The 19,344-nt window shown below is 38.6% G+C and overlaps 1 protein-coding gene across 9 annotated transcripts in view; it reads left to right on the plus strand.

Moving 5' to 3' along the window:
- The window catches only part of LOC309664383 (low-density lipoprotein receptor-related protein 12-like), a 194,800-nt gene that overhangs the window by 98,414 nt on the left and 77,042 nt on the right, over nucleotides 1–19,344 (plus strand). For 4 of the 9 annotated variants that reach the window (XM_082469644.1, XM_082469648.1, XM_082469650.1 and 1 more), the window contains one exon: nucleotides 18,616–18,809. The exons of 4 other annotated variants lie outside the window; for them this stretch is intronic. In XM_082469644.1, the coding sequence (XP_082325770.1) occupies nucleotides 18,763–18,809 (47 nt within the window). In that variant the 5' untranslated portion in view covers nucleotides 18,616–18,762. Of the gene's footprint in view, nucleotides 1–5,598; nucleotides 5,710–18,615; nucleotides 18,810–19,344 lie in introns of those variants that run through there. One more of the 9 variants, XM_082469649.1, reaches the window with a different exon arrangement.

A 19,344-nucleotide genomic window follows, 5' to 3' on the forward strand; every position in this document is an offset into this window, starting at 1 on the left:
TTTGTTAGATTTATACCTAAGTATTTTATATTTTTTAGGTGCTAATGTAAATAGCATAGTGTTTCAGATTCCTAATTCCACTTGATCATTACTGGTATATAGAAAAACAATTGACTTTTGTATTTTAACCTTGTATCCTGTGACCTTGCTATAACCACTTATTAGTTCCAGGAGTTTTTGCATAGATGATCTTGTCATCCATAACAAAGACATTTCTTTCCTAATCTGTATCCCTTCTATTTCCTTTTCTTGTCTAATTGCATTAACTAAGACTTGTAGTAGGATGTGGAAAAGGAGTGGTGAGAGGGAAAATCTTTGCCTAGTCTTGATCTTAGTGGGGAAACTTTCCAGTTTCTCACCATTAAGTGTGGTGTTAGCTGTAAGTTTTCGGTAGATATTCTTTATCAATTTGTGAAAGTTCAACTCTATTCCTAGTTTACCAAGAGTTTTTACAATGGATGGGTGTTGGATTTTGTCAGATGCTTTTCTTCATCTATCGATAGCACCATGTGATTTTTCTTTGTTAGCTTGTGGATGTGATGGATTACATAAACTGATTTTTGAATGTTGAACCAGCCCTGAATACCTCGGACAAATTCCACTTGTTTCAGTATGTAATTCTTCTTCTATTTTTTAAAAATCTGTTAAAATTTTTATTTTATTTTACTTTATTATTTTGTTTTTGGCCACACCGTGTGGCTTGTGGGATCCTAGTTCCCTCACCAGGGATTGAACCCGGGCCCCCTGCAGTGGAAGCATGGAGTCCTAACCACTGGACTGCCAGGGAATTCCCTGTAATTCTTCTTATACATTGTTGGATTTGATGGCTAATATTTTGTTGAGGATTTTGCATCTGTGTTCATGAGAAATATTGGTCTGTAGGTTTCATTTCTTTTAATATCTGTGATTGGTTTTGGTATTATGGTACTATTAGCCTCATAGAATAAGTTAAAAAGTATTCCTCTGTTTCTATCTTCTAAAAGGGATTATAGAGACATGGCATGATTTCTTTCTTAAATGTTTGGCAGAATTCACCAGGGAAGCCCTCTGGACTTTGTGCTTTCTGTTTTGGAAGGTTATTATTATATTATTAAAATAATTATTTGAATTATTGTTTTAAATTTTTTAATAGATATTTGTCTTTCTCCGTCTGACTTATTTCACTTAGTATGATAATCTCCAGGTCCATCCATGTTGCTGCAAATGGCATTATTTCATTCTTTTTAATGGCTGAGTAATATCCCATTGTATATATGTAGCACATCTTCTTTATCCATTCATCTGTCCTCAACAAAATACTAGCAATCCAAATCCAACAATACATTAAAAGGATCATACACTATGATCAAGTGGGATTTATCCTAGGGATGCAAGGATTTTTCAGTATTTGCAAATCAATGGCTGTGATACACCACCACAAGTTAAAGAATAAAAACCATATGATCATCTCAATAGATGCAGAAAAAGCTTTTGACAAAATTCAACACCTATTTATGATTAAAGACTCTCCAGAAAGGGTCCTAGAGGGAACATATTTCAAAATAATATAGACCATATACAACTAACCTACAGCTAACATCATACTCAACAGTGAAAATCTAAAAGCATGTCCTCTAAGATCAGGAGCAAGACAAGGATGTCCACTCTCACCACTTTTATTCAACATAGTTTTGGAAGTCCTAGCTGTGGCAAACAGAGAAGAAAAAGAAAAGGAATCTAAATTGGAAAAGAAAGAAGTAAAACTGTCACTGTTTGCAGATGATATGATAGTAGACATAGAAAATCCTAAAGGTGCTACCAGATAACTACTAGAGCTCCTCAATGAATTCAGTAAAGTGACATTTTCTTTGCTGAGGAATTTTTAGTCTACTTTAGAACATAATGCATATTGAAAAGATGCCATTTATATACAGTTGTGTATAAACTGGATTTGAAAGTTCTGAAGAAACTAAGAGCATGCATCACCAAGGAGCTGTAGTAATCCAAAGAGGTTTGTCTGGGACTGCTTTTTATTTATGGAGGGGGTAGATTTAAGTAGTTTTAGGAGGAGGTCAAGGGTCTGGAAAACACTCAGATAGTGTCACTTAGATTGAGAGGATTAAGGCAACTATGTTTTCCCCAGCTATGGGAAGTTCCAAATTTCTAAGATTTTACCTGGAGAAAAGAATATATATATAATTTTTAAAAACAGAAGCTGAAATATTGTTTAATAATTTCAGTATAAAGCTGTTCTGTTGGCAGGACAAACAATAGGCCATTGATTAAAATGATGTTACAATAGGTACAACTACTGAGACAATGTTTGCTCATTTAATACATAAGAACTTATTCTAGAAGCATGCACACAAGGCTGTTCCGAGCACTCTGATCTGAATCACACATAAATCATGAACAATTACGGTGTGTCTGTATTTTCTATAAGACACGTTACAATGGCTCATCAGTTTCCCTTTAGAGTTCCTAAGCTTTTCTGAGAACATTTGAGCTTCTGAGTACATTTGAACTTTTGAAGGAATAAGTGCATTTCAAAACTGAGATTATTTCATAGAATAATTTCTTCTTAATATGAGTGTTATTATGAAGAGAAATAAACTTGCTTTAGCCTATTGAACTGTAATATTATCTGTCTATTTTCATTTGTTAATTCTTACAAGATTATTACTTGTACTCACCTCATTTTCCCCCTAAGTGGTAAATAGTTGTACTTTTCAGTTGTTTTGCCATCTCGTTTGTTAAAAACAATTATTTATGAATAATTGTTGTAGCTTTGAAGCATTTCAGGATTCATCTTTTTTTTTTTTTGGATAGAAATAGTATGTATCAGACTATTGATAAGAATAATATTCAGTGGAAATCAAATATTTTTTCATGATTCCAGAAAAAGAAAATTAAATTGTGTCTTAACAATTTTGGCTCCAGGAATCGTAGTATAAAATATAGACATTTCAGATTGAAAACAATGGTTAAGGAGATTTTTGGGTGGCATCTGAGACTTCACCTTACTTGAATGTAATTTAGTTAAAAACACAGTGAATGTACTGAAAACACTGTCCAAACACAGAGCCGCTCTTTTCCAAGTACCTTATTGGACATGGTCACGTTTTTTGATCACGTGCATTCTCAAATTTGACTGTGTGGAAGTGAATTGGAACAACCAATTAGGGTTGTAAAGAAAATGATCACTTTTAAAATTGTTTCTCAAAGGCAAAGATGACTTCATAAGAGCGAGTACATCTTACTCTTTTTTTTTTTTTTTAAAGACTAAGATTCATATGCCTTCTTTTGAAGAAAGAATAAAAAATGAGAATATGGCTTGGAACGTTGCATGCTGCCTTCTATATCTCTCTATAGGGAAAACGTCCTTATAGAATATTTGGAAGAAGCTTATGTGATGACTTGTCTTACCATACTGAGAATAATAAAAGCAAACACTATTAATCCTCATAGAAACCCTATGAATTGTGTGATTCCCCTTTGTCCAGTTGTGTGATTCAGTTGTGTGACATCCTCATTGTACAGATGAGGTAACTGAGGCTTAGGGAGGGCCAGTGACTTCCCAAGAGTAGGCAGCTTGGTAAATGTCATGCCCACACCCTGTCTGGCTCCAGAATCTACACTTGGTCCTCACTGTTTCCAACCCAGAAAGGAGAGACCCCAATACGGTGAGATGAGAAAGATGTGAGCAGAGGGGACTGAGTGGGGAGCGTCTGGGGAGACTCAGAAAGGAAGCCATGCTGGGGGGGGGTGGGGGAGGCTGGGAAAGGAGCAGGCTTCCCAAGCTAAACAGTTGATGGAGATAATCTTCACTTACCCTCAACCAGCTCTGTGACTTTGAGCAGGTTACTTAGATCCCTGGGACCCCTTTACCTAAAGGGGGAATGATGCAGGCCTGGTCTGCTCAACAGGCAGAGAAATTGTCCCCTGAGAAATTGTCACGTTAACATTCGAGTTAGCACAGCTGACTGTGGATTGTGGATGATCCCAATCTTCTGGAATTTTCTGAATGGCTAATAATACCCCAGTAATGTCTCAACAGCTTTGTACTTGCAGTGCACACACTCACAACGGGTGTTTCTTTGCTCTTCCTTGTGCCAAGGACCCTTCGGGCACTTTGCTGAAGCCTGACCCCTTCTCACAGCAATGCTTGTAAATGCATAAAATGTATACATAGGGTTACAAAGTAAATAGTTATATTGAAATGCTGATATCAATGTACTAGAAATTGTAACATAGTGTCTTCTTAGTTATTAGCGCATTCAAAAACAAGATCTAGTGGTGACTTTAACAAATACTGTTATTTTGAAGTAAAGGGGACCATAAACAATATTTCTAGATGTCTGTGACAACGATTGCTATTAAAATATCTGTAACTTATGTTGGTAACATATGCACGGGCACTGGTGAATATAGTCTGGTTTGTCTACATTTGTGACTGAAGAATATGCTAAATTTTAGCTAGAGGTTAGTGAAAATAAAGATGTAATTTTTTTCTATTCATCTCAACAGACCCCCTATATCATATTTGTACCACACGTTAAGAACCCCTGAGCTGTGTGGTTCACTGCTTCAAGTTCTGTGAAAAACCCTCCTGAGCTTTGATTGAACTTCTAATGAATCTTTAGATCAAGCTAGGGAAAACCAGTACCTTAAAAGTAGTCTTCCTATTTGCAATCATTGTAGTCTGAATTTATGTAGTTTTTCTTTAATGTCTTTCAATACAATTTTTATAATAATCTCCATAAATGTCCTGCAAATTCTGTAAGATTCATTCTTAGATACTTTATATGTTTTGTTAGTATTTGCTATTCTATTTAATTTAATTTCTAACTATGGATAAGTTTAGAAATACTATCAGCTTTTGTATAATGAATTGTTAAGCTAGCCGATGACTTTCAGAATTTCTACCTCCATAATCGTATCATCTGGAAACGATAACGGTTGCTCTTTTTTATCCAATTTTGTGCTTTTAATTTTTAAATTTTCTCTTACGTACTGATAGGACTTTCAGTGCAATGTTCAATAGGAACGGTGGTGTCTGTGAAAGTGTTCTTTCTGATTTTCAAGGAAATACTTTTAATATTTTCCCATTTAGGAGTGACGTGCTGGAACCAATTTTTAGCAGCTAGCAAGAGCCAATCATTAACTTTTCATGAATTTTGCATGAAAATACAATCATTATTAAAAATTAAATGACATAAACATAATTAATTAAATCATATTAAAACAAAAGTAATACATTCTGAAAACTCACCACTTCCTACTTTATGTCATCTTGCTGTTATCAGTGCTCTTGAGGTTATTTACATACCTTGTGTCGGCGTGGTGAAAATACTATATAATGATTCTTTTTCCAACTTCCTGGTCAGTGACATCACGTTGATAGCTTTGAATTGGCCATGGTACGAGTACCATGTTTGTCACAGGCTCTAGCATTTTCCTAGCCTGTTAACTAAAAAGAAAGGAAATTAAGGAAGAAGAGAAGGGAGGGTGGCAGAGAAATAGGAAGGAAAGGAAAGTAAGAGGGAAGGAAGAAGAGAGGAAGAGAGGACAGGAAAGCTTTAATCAGTGTATTAACCCGCACGTGGTGTTTCCCCCCAGATAGCTGTGACGCTCCTCTGGCGTCTGCCCTGCCCCGGGCTTCCTTCAGCAGCTCCTCAGAGCGGTCCAGCAGCCACGGCCCTGGCTTTGCAAGTCTTAATCGCAGAGATGGTGAGTCTGCAGCTGTCTTCTTGTCAATCCACCCTGATTCTTTCCCAGAGAGAATTATTTTCATTTTTAGTTCATATTCCTTCTTATAGGTCAAAACTTAATTATATTGAGTTTAATGAAACTGAAGAAAGCAGCAGGTTCATCATATCTGCTAGTATTCCTCTGCTAGCTTTCTTCTTGCTTATGATCCATTGTTTGGTTTGTTTTGATATCTTCCTTCCCTATTGATTGCCAGCAAATGATCAGCAATAAGATTTATGAGAAGGGAATGATTGGAGTCTAGATTTTTTCCAGGGTTATCATCCCTTTTTAGTTTTAGGACCGGCGACAGAAGGGTGACTAGTCAAGTGCGCTGGTCATGAATAACTAAAACAACACAAGAAGGAGCCAGTGCTGCGGCCACTGGGGAAGCCTGATGTTTGCAAGATGTGAAGCTGCCAAAGGATGTCATGGGAAAATGACTCCATTCCCAGGACTTGGCCTGGGAGGAGACCAGGTGAAGGCTGCTACTGAAAATAAAGATTCCCTTCCTATTAGTGGGAAGGGAGTTAATGACTTACTTTTTGGAAAGGTCCATTTTTGCTACTTGAATGTTGTCGAGTGAATTACCTCTTCTATTGCACAAATACTAATTCAGTGGATTAAATAAGTGAATACATACACTTCAAATTCAAATGCTTTGCTACTTTTTTGGATTAACTTTTATTGGAGTATGGTTGCTTGACAATGTTGTGTTAGCCTCCACTGCACAACAAAATGAATCAGCCACACCCGTACAGATAGCCCCTCCCTTCTGGACTTCCCTCCCACTTCGGTCACCACAGTGCATTAGGTAGAGCTCCCTGTGCTATACAGTATGTTCCCATCACTTGTCTATTTTATACATAGTATCAATAATGTATATATGTCAATCCCAGTCTCCTAATTCCTCCCACCCCACCCCTTTCCCCCTTGGTATCCATACATTTGTTCTCTACGTCTGTGTCTCTATTTCTGCTTTTGTTTTGCTACTGTTTTAAGGGATAGATTTTTTAAATGAAAGATGAATTCAGAAAGTAAAAGTGAAAATTAACTGTGTCCCATGTAAACGCACTGCTGTAAATTCTGGAGATACTACTAAGGAATTGAGTGTTTTCCTCCCTTTCTTTGACATTTCTAAGATCAGAGTTAAAGTCTAGCTTGAACTTTACTGTGTCCTTAAGGATCAAATTTGGGAACCTAGTAAGTGATCAAATCGATTGGCAGGGAAGAGTAAGAACACAGGTGAAGAAATTCAGTGAGCTCAGGATGGGAAGGCATGTCCATTAATTGTCCACCTTCATGGTCTTTTCCCAGGAAAAAGCATTTTGTGGCCAGATATTTACTCCTCAAAGCATCATTCATAATCATTTTTAGCACCCCAGTAAAAATATATTCTCCTTGAAACCAGATTTCAATGAGATCAGTTATCAAATTACCCATTTTCGGTCTGGTGGTTATTCTAATATCAGCTTAACATCTAAACTTTCCAGTGGTTTCCCTAAAATTGTAAAAACTAAATAAGCCATATTTAATTAGTTTAAAGAGGCCCGAGGGGCTTGTGTGTTGTGTTTCTAATTTGCATGTGTAGAGTATCTTTATGATTCAGGCCTCCAGTGCTATCAATATGGTGGCACTGGGAAGTTTAGAAACATTAGAAGGGAAAATCCTGAAGCTTAAGATGAACTTATTTCCATTATATTTAATTAAAAAACTAATAACTCAGAATATTATAAGCCATCATTATAAAATGGTAAGTACAAAACTTATCTTTTATATTTAAACTACTCTCTTTGCAAATTTAAATTAATTATTTTAAGAGTGGCAATCAACTGATGAGGGTTTTTTTTTCATGGTTGTTGCTACTCTGATTGCATATAGTGTACATTTCACTAAATATCCCTAGATATTACCACCTGATTTCAGACCCATTTCTAAAGCATGCTTTAGACAGCACAATTTATCAATATTCCTTCTGAAGGATTATCTATATGTGTTTTCTGTTAAAAGCCAGCATCCCAGAGTCTTTATTGACGTTTCCTTTGCCTTGGTAAATGCTGGAGAACATATTAGTTCACTTTAGTTTAGATGATTATGATGTAAAATGTGGATAGTATGAAATGTGGATGAATATAATGAGGGCGATGATTCTTCATATATAGTAGTTTTAGCTTTTTGGAATATTTTGTGTATGATCTAGTGAGGAAAATCATGTTAGACTCCCTGATTGTATGGTTAAAATTTCCTTGGTCTGTGTTGTGGTATTTGGAAGTTTTAAAGAAGGTGGTCTGTCTTACACCCCTAGTTTCTTATTTTGCCCATAAGTCATTGCGCTTCTAGAATGTTCATTAAGAATTAGAAATGTCTCAAATATCACAGCTTCCACCAAGAACTTTATACATAGCAGCTGATCAATTCATCTACCTGATACATAAAGGTAGTAAGAGAATAGTCTATACATAATTTTTGATTGTATGTGTGTGCATATATATAAATCTGACCCACTGTATAACCCCCCAAAGCCAAATAATTCAAACTTTAAGGCATTTTATGATTTTAAAGTACTTCACTGATTCAACACATAACAAATATTAATTAATTGACTAGAACTTATTGCACATTTCATGTTTTCTCTTTTACATATTTTTTACTTATGCAGTTTATGTATTTATTTTGTTTTCTATTAATTTATGAAAAGTAGTAAAATATTTCTTAGAAAAGACTTTGCAATAAATAGAAGAAAGAAGTCTATGAAGGATATTAAGAGGAATGAGCAGAGAAGTTAGGAGGGATCCAGGCGTTTCTAGGGACAGGTGGGCCAAAGCAGAGAGATGCAGACCTTGCATCTTTGAAAACCATGATTCCTGAGCATGTTACCACCTGTTTGCCAGTGTTTTCTGTGAGCTCCCTAATGGAAGTGTTGGTTATTGTAGAGATAGTAATGGGCTAGTATCATCACTCAACATTGGACTAAGTGCTCCTGGAGTTTACTTTTGAAATTTCTAGTCTGGTTCCTCTAGCATTCCCATTTTGAAGTCTGGGATTGGGTTCCAGATAATACATTTAACAAAGTATCCCCTCTGAGGTCATACACCTTACCTTTTTATACAGAGAAACACAAATTACTGGAAATGCCTGAATGTATAATTTTTCAGAACTGATGGATTTTTTTTAAGGGGTAAACCACAGACACGTACATGTATTCATATACCTATTCAAGAAAATTGATGCCATTACATAAAAATGTAAAGTTCTTGAAACTTTACATCTTTACAGTCAAATTGGGTTTGACTATTCATATTAGCTGAATTTGTTTCCATCAATATTAAATTGATATTTCCTAGAATTACAAGTGACCTAATATTTCTCATATAAAATCAAGATTGCTGAAATCTGTGTATTCTAAATAAGAACATGCTATAATATTGACTTCATTTTTTTCTTCTCAAAAATCTCCTAAAGGAACTTTATGCAGTTTATCCAAGTTTATTCAAAACAAAAGTTAAAAAACCAAAACCAAAAGTAAAAAAACTACCTTAGAGTAAACCACGCTGGACTTTCATTCTAGATCTTGCATGTGAAAATAACCTTTTGTTTTTACAATTATTGTTACTGTAGGTGACCCTTCATGAAACTGGCTTTAGCATTTCAGATGCTGCTTTCCAACTCCGGATAACATGTTCTTTTTAGCCACGTGACGTGTCCTCTTTAGTCACCGCAGGCATGGTGGTGAGATGAGTGGTCTGGCCAGAGCTGATTGAGATTGATTAGGAGGAAGTGTACACACATTTTGTTCTCCTTTTTTGTTCCCCCAAAGTGCTTGCATAAACAATCATCCCCAGAAAGAGGGACAACTCCATGCATGGCCCAGATGCTGAAAATCACGCCCTCTAATGCGGCAAGCCACTCATCACTGACAGTGCAAATGAGACTGCTTTAAATTTAACTTGATCAAAAATGGCATATCAGATTACTATATTGTGTATTGCAAACAGAAAGTAGATGGAGACAAGCTGAACTGACTGGATGTTTTCTTTTCTCTTTGTAATTCTTCACCTTTCCCGTACCGAGACATTGATCATATTTCCTCACAACAGACTTATGTGTTGGTGGAGCCAGGAAAGATTTTGTCTAATGCTCCCAATACAATTGATGGCTGAGCATATTAGCAACAATTCTCAGCGTTAAGATATTTATTTCTCACTTTAGGAAGTACATTTACTAGTACAAGTTAATACTCCAGGTTTTAGCAGGAAATAAATACACATGATTCGATTAGCAGAAAATGCTTAGGCCTGGGCATCAGACACTAAATATTTTCTTATAACCTGGAACGTCTGATTATTTGGACTCTGCAATATCCCAAATAAGCTGTGATGTAAAATTCACTGTTTTTTACAAAGAAATGTTAGAAAATGGAAAGAGTGAATAATAATTTAAAATATCTAGACGTATATCAACTCCCGATATAAATCAGAATATTACTGAATACATCAAAAATGTTTGATGCAAATCTTATAATAATAAACTTGTCCCTCATATTTTTTCATAAAATCGTAGTTCTCCAGTATTTCTATCTTTTATTCACAGGCTAGGTGCCTGGTAGAACTGGTCAGTATTCCCAAATACTAGTCTGAGCAATTCAGATGGCAATAAAAGGGCTTGCAAACCAGATTTTTATAAAGGCATATGAATGTACTGGGGACTTTTTGCCTCTGGATGTCAGATTTTTCATTCTGTTTATCTGTGCTTCCTAAAAGTTTTTAGACCTATTAGGGCCAAGACACATTCTTTTTCCGATTTTTCTTAACAAATGATCCTGCAGATGCAACTGTGGGTATTGAGTGCAGTGGACAGGCCAAATGTAATAGCATCCATGTAAAATACACCCATGTTCTAAAGCACAGAGCACTGTCTTGGTGACCAGGCAACTTTATTAAATCACGGCATGATGGTAGCATGTGAGAGGAGAAGCCCCCAAATCCCAGGGTTCGTGCAGACCCTGCCGTACAGTTGTCACACAGAACTCATCTGCTCAGATTTTCCCATGGTCCTTTTCAAGGTCTGGAGTCTCCAGGTTACCTCCATAGAACCTAAGATGCTAGATGAGACAAACCAGAACAAACCAAACGTGTTTTTCAGCGTTGTCAACAACCTTCAGGGAGGCAATGTTGTCATTTCTCTCTACCAAGTAGCCCAAATTATAGCACTACCCCCAGAATAAGGCAATCTTCAGTCTCTTTTGGATTCAGTGGACTCTTTTGAATGGGTGAACATCTTCCAGGGATGCTCAGATTTCTTTGTTCCTGCTTCTTTCCAAGACAGTGTTTGGGTTTACAGAAGGGCTGGTGCCCTCATGGAGCTGGATGGTGGGGCTTCTCACGTTGCGGCTCAGCTCATTGCTATCTGCTGAAGGGAGTTTGTCTGCTTTTAACGCTGAGGGTTACTTGGCACCTGCTCCTGAAGCCTGTGGCGGATTTACCTCTTGGTAAGACCGTGTTCCCAGGGAACAGATCATTGTCCCTCCTGGAAGGGATCTTTGCGATGTCACTTCTTGCCTCCCTGAAGCCTGACCATGAGTCTCATTTGGTTTCCAGCCTGAGCAGCCTTGGTTACAGGTTTAATCTGCCTTTACCAAGTTGACCTTCTGTTCAGATCCAGTCAGACTCTCATCTCACTTCTGTGCCCCCTTTTGATGGCCTGTGGGCAGTCTGGTTCACCGTACCAAGGGGAAAAAGATCGTCAAATGGTTTTGTCCTGGCAGTTTAGTCCAGAGGTAACCTATCACTTCCACTCAGAGCTTGTTGGCCAGAGCTGGTCACATAGCCCCACCCAACCACCAGGGGGCGTGGAAATCGCAATCCTCCAAGTGCCTGGAAGGTAGAAGAAGGGAAATAGTTGGCAACCGTTAGTAATGACTACACAGTCCCCTACAAGGTGATCTCCCAAAATTCCAAATGGAAGCCAAGACAAAGCCTTTCCACAGCTTGCTTATTCCTCTCACTTTTCTGATCCCCCTGGGACTTCGCTCCTGAGCAAGGTGTCTGAATCACCCTCCCACCACCTTTTACCCTTCCTCCATTTCCTCTCTTTCCCACGATCGTCTGGGTTCCCGTCTCTTCTTCCTGCCAAAGAGGGAGACATCACACGTCCTGTTTCCTATTTTCTTAGTTGGTCTTTGCCCTCCCTGGCTTCGCTAGGGCTTCATGGGATAATGATCACCGGCTAACAGGATTTACCGGAGAGGAATGAAAAACACAACAGTTTATCCTTGCAAAATTATGTCTGTGTTTATTATCTGCCCAGTAAGTATCTTATGGTGGCCACAATTTTGCCATAGTATTTTTCCAAAAGTAAGTACTGCCTATGACGTACTTGGCAACTTCCCAAAAGATATGTGGAAGCCCTTCTAAGCACTATCCAAATTCAAAAATAGTTGTCTAGCAAATTCTACTCTGTTCTTTTCCAAAATAATTCACTTTTGTATCATGTATAATATACAGAAATGTTCATGAAAGTTATTTATTTAACAGTATGTATCCTTGACATACACCATGATGTCTTTGTTTACTCCACTTTTAATAAATATTATTGGCATCCCTATGGAGATATATTTTGTCCCATCACATATTGCTTTACTCATCCAATGCAATTACATTGCCTCTTGTAGGGATATTCCCTTTTTCTTGTTTGGAGTCACTGATGAAAGACGTACCAAGTGAGGTGACCTTCAATCCTGCCAAAGGGGTGAGGTTCAATTAGCAACCTTTCATGAGGCATCTGGGATCACTAATGATCAAAGCACACAGGAGTCTTGAACTTCTGGTTTAACTTGTGGCACAGAGACTGGTCCAGGAAGGCCACAGCCAGTGGCAAAGGCTAATGGAATATCTCAGTGGACCCTGTGGTCAGCTACTCCCACCTTTGCTCTGAACATTAATGAGGAGCTTCTGGACTAGGGGCTGACTGGAAGATGGTATTTCAGGGGTTCCCTGTTCTCTCTGTCCTGTGATCCTTGCAGTAGACTCTTCCCTTGTTGCCATGTTTCCTCCAAGGAAATCCAGTGGAGCAGGCTTTTCTCCGACACAAAATAATGCCATACTTTGCTGGGGATGAATGCTTACACCCCAGAAAAATGCACCTTTGTCAGTAGTATTTACATTTTGTGATGCTCAGACCTCATCCTTTTTGCATTCTCATTTTACTACTCTATTTTGTATAGCAGCTCGTCTGTACATATCTCTTTTTATCCAAGGCTTTCACAGTGTGCTTACAAATTGTAATGAATTCAGCTACATAACATCACTAAAGAAAATGTAAGTTTTACCATTAATGGACTTTTTTTCCAAAGGCTTCTGGTTAACTGAGCAGTCAAGTATGGATGGATAATTTTAGTACTCATGGTTTTATTTCTAAGCATCTCACCCTTGCATTTCCTGACATGATCCTACACTGAATTTAATTAAAAAGAAAAAGGAGCTCTTGCCTTAAGAAGAGTAACGGTGTGTTCCTGGGAAGTGGTGGGGGCCTTGGAGCAGAACGCCTGGCCTCCTGCCCTTCTGGGCATCCTGGATTCCCCACTGTTCTCTACATATCAGAGGGAGATGCAGCTATTCTGAGTGGCCTCAAGAATGATCTGGAATCATATCTGTTCTGAATAACTCAGGGGGCCTCTGAAAGATGCACAATGATGCTTTTATAGAATTAGACCAGATCTCAGAGCTGCATCTCTCATAAACATGAAGATTTCACGGGAGATGCACAAATAAACTTGGTCATACATTTTATTCAGTCATGAATGAGGTACTTAGTACATGTTCGGATGGTTTATAGGCTTGCTGGGCAATTCGTATTTTACTTCTAAGGTGAGAAATTAGCAAAATCATCTTATAGTCTTGTCAATACAGAACTTCAAACACATAAGAACTGCAAAGCCTGAGATCAACTCAGATCTGAATGCCTCGCTACTGTGTGTTTCTTTAAAACTTGGTCAGGAGTGTCTATGAGAGAAGCAAAACAAAACACACAGTAGCAATGGATTTTTGTTTATTTTATGCAGAAAGAGCTGCAGCGATGAATGTTAATTGCCAAGGGCATTGAAAGTTGTCCCTCGGGACACTGCACACAGAACTTAAGGGAGTCACGTGTGAACAGTCACACTGTACTTTTTTTCTTTAATATCACTGGCATTTAATTTGAATCACAAATTAACAAGTATACACTTATTTTTTTTTTTAATTTTAAATTGTCTGTTTACAAAACCATTATAGGGTATGTCTGCATTTAGTACAGGAATCTGTTTTACAATTAGGCAGCTCTGTGTGATTTTTTCATTATGGATGCACTTTTTGGAAAGCTACCTGTTGTCTCCTGCTCAGGCTGCTAGCAGACTGCAGGAAGCACAGCAGAAAGGGAATCAGAGGTTACCTAGACAGGTCCAGAGGGAGGATTTCTGCATTTTTTACATCCTGATAGCCAGAAATGGTATATGTAGATAGTTGGAATTGCTCCTTAAGAAATCAGAGCTGGAGCAAATGCTTAAATTTCCCTCAGCAATGTAGGCAGGGTTGTGACAAAAACACCAATATATAAATCCCAGAGATCTCTGAGTGGGATGGTCAGGGAGCATCCCCAGGGCCTGCCGCCCTATGGCCCCTTTTTCCTGGGAACATCTGTTACTCCTGCTTATCTCACCCTCTCCCCACTCACCCAGCCCCGCCTGGAATCTGGAATGAGTTTTCTGTGAATTAAGATGCATTTAAGTGAGGAAAGAAATACACAGAGCTTGATGAGCTCCCATTTGAGACAATGTAATGAAGATCTTGGAGGGAAACTTCCCTTGGTTACAATTTCAATTTAGCCATTTACTTGCTTGACATTTAGATGCCCTGGAGATAGGTTAGTCTGTTCACTTCAGATTATCCCACTTGACTTTGCTCCCTTCGGTATCTTTCTGCTCTGGACCTTGTTCCAACTTGAAGAAGGCATGAGCTATTCTCCTTTTCACCTCTGGGTAATTTCCACCTCTGGGTAATTTCCCCCTCTACACAAAGCTGACGCTCATTATGACAGTGCATGCCCCGTGGCCACCAGGGGCAGGGGTCATTTTCATCTTGATCAGTGACCAGAATAATTAAGGCCCTAGCTGAGAGTTTCCTGTTCAGCCTTTCCTCTCCCCAAAGACACAAGTCACTGCCTGTGTCTGAGCCAACGAAAGGTGGGGGAAACAGTCACACAGGGATAACTAGAGACAGAAACCTTCCAATATATCTGCCAGTATATCACTATAAAAGACAGTCTGGTATTGATAAGCAAACAATACTGAATAACTGACAAATCACAGGGATATGTTCTTAGAAGGGGTAGAGAATGAAAAGGGAGCTAAGCTTTTATAAAATACCCTCACCCGAACCTAAAATGATTGTTTTTTGCTTGTCTGCAAAGCAGAGACTGTAACACCCGTCCCACTTGCCGGGTGCATGGAGGAGTTGTGAGGTAGCACTTAGAGCATCTGGAAGGGTCCTGAACACATCACATGCTTGTGACAAGTTTTGGCTTTCCTCATTTTCTCTCCTTTATCTAGTATAAAGTGGCAGGTAACGGGCCATTCAGTAATGAAAAGACTGCAATGCCCCACACTCTGGATGTCACCCCTCTTTCACCATGACTGTCTCCCGTCTTGCTATCATGTATGGGAGAGAAAGTATTGTGCTAGATGCTCTAACACAGCTTCTTGTTGAATTCTCATTGCAGCCCTAAAGCATACCTATCACACTTTGCTGGGAGGGATGTTTTGTGTTCAGTGTCCTAAGCTGTGGAACCTTGTTCTGTGCAAGTTAGACCCTCTGGACATGTTTTCCTTTGTATGAATTGTGACACTTCATTCAACTAAGGGGCTGAGGTAGGAGACAGGACGGTGACAATGGAAAAAGACAGTCTGTGGTGTGGTCAGGGGAAGAGCTGGGTGGGAGGGCAAGTGCCTTTCTTGTGGGTTCAGCACTGGTGACTCCAAAACAGTAATTGCAAATCCCTGGGCTCTGTTTCAGGGGGTGTTGGTTCCCAGGGGGAATTTACTGAAGATTTGCAACATTGAATAATGCAGGCTGATCAGTTTCAGAACCACTGCTCTGCAGCTAAGAGCTGGTGGGGCGGCTGTGCTCAAGCGTACCCACTTTAATGTTGTTTCAGTGTATTTTGTTTTGTTTTCCATTACAGAGCAGTGATCTCCCTTACCCGTCAGTAAAACTGTTCGGGGCTCCCTAACAGTCCACAGGTTACATTTGTGCATTTCCCACTTTTTCCAGTCATTAGAAAAAAGGGCATCTACCCCGGTGGACTGCGTGCATGGGCGAATGCACAGTAATTCAACATCATCACCCTACAGGGGTCTGGGGATTACGCCGTGGCTGTGTTACCCAGCTGAAATGAATTGCTTTGCAGCACAGGGAATTCTGCAGTTTCATTACTTTATCAGAGTACCTACTTAATCAGATAGCTTAATTTGCATACCAGTAGCACCTTCTCACCACAGGTAAGGAATATGAAATGTTCAAGGTTGATTACCTGCAGATGGTGAAGAGTGGTTGACAGAGACGTGGCTGCATCTGTGGGAGAGGCTGGTCCCAGGGCAGATGCTGGAAGCATGCTGACGCTTTTTACTCTGTTGCGTTTCTGTACATGTGGTGCCCGTGTTGATGGTACTTCCTGCTTCAAGAGAGATTAAAGATGACAGAAAAAGATTGTGAAATGCAAAAAGAAGAAGTATCTTCAGTACATTCTTTACAACCTTGATACAAAGAATACAGGACATTTAGCAGTTTCGCAGAGATTGAAACTGATTCATATAAAACTTCAAATGTAGAACCTTTAAGTTAAAATGATCAGCTAAATGCCAACACCTAATTTCTGACTTCTTTTGGCAATTATTATAAAATTACAGGCAGTTGCAGAGTAATGTTACTTGGGACTGTTAGTTAACCCTCAGCTAGAACCCAGAAGGACTTATCATTCATCAAACATTAGATGGGACCTTTGCACAAATCAGTAGAAGTAGCAGGGAGGTGTTGGGTGGTGATCAATCTTGTTATTAAAGACGAAGAAAGACTGAAAACTATCACAGGTTGGAAGACACTAAGGAGACAAGGTGACTAAATGCAATGTGGGGTTCTGGAACAGAAAAAGGGAGTTAGTTAGTGGAAAAACTGGAGACATCAAAAGAAAGTTTGTCGTTTTGTTACCATTGTACCAGTGTTAATAGCTTAGTTTTGAACAAAATACCATGGTGATGTCAGATATTAACATTAGGACACACTGAGTAAAAAGTAGACAGGAACTCCCTATCCCATCTTTGCAACTCGTTTGTAAATCTGAAATTATTTCAAAATAAAAAGTTTAATAATGCATTACAGAACAGCCAGAGTTGTGGCATGCTTAAGATGTGGATCAAAGGAAAAGACATTGTGCTTTTGGTTGAGAGGAAATTTTGGAATTTTGGAATAAAGATTGCAGGAAATGAGGAAATCTTAGAAAGAATTTGAGTTTTAAAGAATTTGTGAGCTTTAAATTTTGCTAAGGGTTATACACGTAGTGCCGTTAGCAGAGGACATAGTGAAGCAACAGATGTGCCCACTTGCTAGTTTCACCTCCACACCCTGATGTAAGCGCTCCACTTCCATTTTCCTTTGAGCTGTCTTGTAACCATGTCACACACCTCCTGACATGTACTTGGTCGTAACAGCTTTTGTAAACAGGACATGGATGTTAATAATAGCCCCTAATAAAAAAGATAATAAATGTTGTCTAAAGTGTCAGACCTTATTATGAGAGCCTCAAATTAGATGTCAGGACAATGGGGAAAATTTTTTTTAAAGCTAGTTTTTTTGTGTTAAGGACTGTTTACATGACACTGTGTTTTCTAGACATGGATAATTAGCAAAATATCAGTTCCAGAATGCATTTCAAACCTGTTTCCCAATTTTTATATTGCATAATAATTTAAATTCAGAAAATTTAATATGACATCTAAATCCAAATTCAAAACTCATGTTTCTGTTAAACTAGAAGAACAAAATATATCAATAATACATTCACAGGTATCCCTAATTCTTCGGTGTCTCACAGGCACTGGAGAAAACAAAGCACAGTAATTTCCACTCTGCGCCTATTGTCTTGAATACCTGAGAAACTCCTCCCCATTCACTTCCTCTGGGTTCTCGCTCACCCTCCTTGCTGACTTTTTAGAACTCTCCCTCCCTGCACAGAAATCACTTTCACCTCCACCCCTCCCATATTGCATTTCAAATTGTTCTTTGAAATGTCTGCTTCTCCTATGAGTCTGTAAGCACCATGAGTGTAGGACTATGCCATAGCCATCTTTGTTATCCCAACATTCAACATTGTACTTCCTCATGCTGGGAATCCAGAATTAAGGTTTTCTAGCTTTATTTTCCAACAAAGGAAAGTTTGTTATTTTCCAACAAAGGAAAGTTTGCCCTTTGTTTATGTCCAACAAAGGGCAAGTCATGCATTGAAGCCAGTAACGACACTAGTTCCAAGCACTGATGTAATGGCATGGTGTTTAGTTGTCCACCTATTACATTAAGCAATTTCACTTAGCGGGACACCCCAATACCAGAGAGTCAGGGGTTATGAACTAAGAAACAAAACAATTAATATAGGCTTCATCCATTTAGATTTAACCTGTGTTTTTATTTTGTGTTTGTGTGTGTGTATGTGAGTGTGTTTGTATAATTCTGAGGCATTATATAATGCAGAATTTGAAACTATGATTTTCATACATCTTATTTATGACCCCATTCTTACAGGTTAATATAGATTTCAAAGATTTCTCTGTCTTTACCGGTTTTTTTATTTTATTCCCACAAAAAGGAGCTGGTGGCTGGTCTCCCCTTGTGTCAAATAAATACCAGTGGCTGCAGATTGACCTTGGAGAAAGAATGGAGGTCACAGCTGTGGCCACCCAGGGAGGATACGGGAGCTCCGCCTGGGTGACCAGCTACCTCCTGATGTTCAGCGATGGCGGGAGGACCTGGAAGCAATATCGACGAGAGGAAAGCATCTGGGTATGTGCTTTATTGAAAAGCAGTCTGTCGGAGTATGAATTATGCCAGTTACTGCATGTTGCTGCCCATCTGTCAGATCAAGTATAGAAACAGAGCCTCCTAAATTACTTGAAAATGTTTCCACTGAATGTAAGCCACATGTGACGTTCCAGAATACACCGTCCATGGCTAATTTATGAAATAAGTAAAACAATTTTTAATGTAGCGAAATATTGAAAATGTCTTCCCATTATTCCTTTAAATAGTGTGAAGTCTAAGGAATAAATAAGTCACATACGACTGATTTTATTTTTGTTTGATAACAAACACAATAGTTTATATTGCCTCAGCATTTTTAAATAAAGCAAATTCATTTTCTCTGTGCCCTCTGATAAACTGAAATTTCTGAAAGACCCTGAACATGTAAAAATAGATGTAATGGAGAGTCTCTCTGTGGAGGACTTGTTGAGGGATATGTTGAGTTCCTGCTCCAACAGGAACTTGGGCACCATGTGGCCCCTTGTAATTTATGGACAATAGATCCCTAGCATTCTTT

Source organism: Balaenoptera physalus (assembly GCF_965194825.1).
Source record: "Balaenoptera physalus genome assembly, chromosome: 7".
Classification (NCBI taxonomy): Eukaryota; Metazoa; Chordata; class Mammalia; order Artiodactyla; family Balaenopteridae; genus Balaenoptera; species Balaenoptera physalus.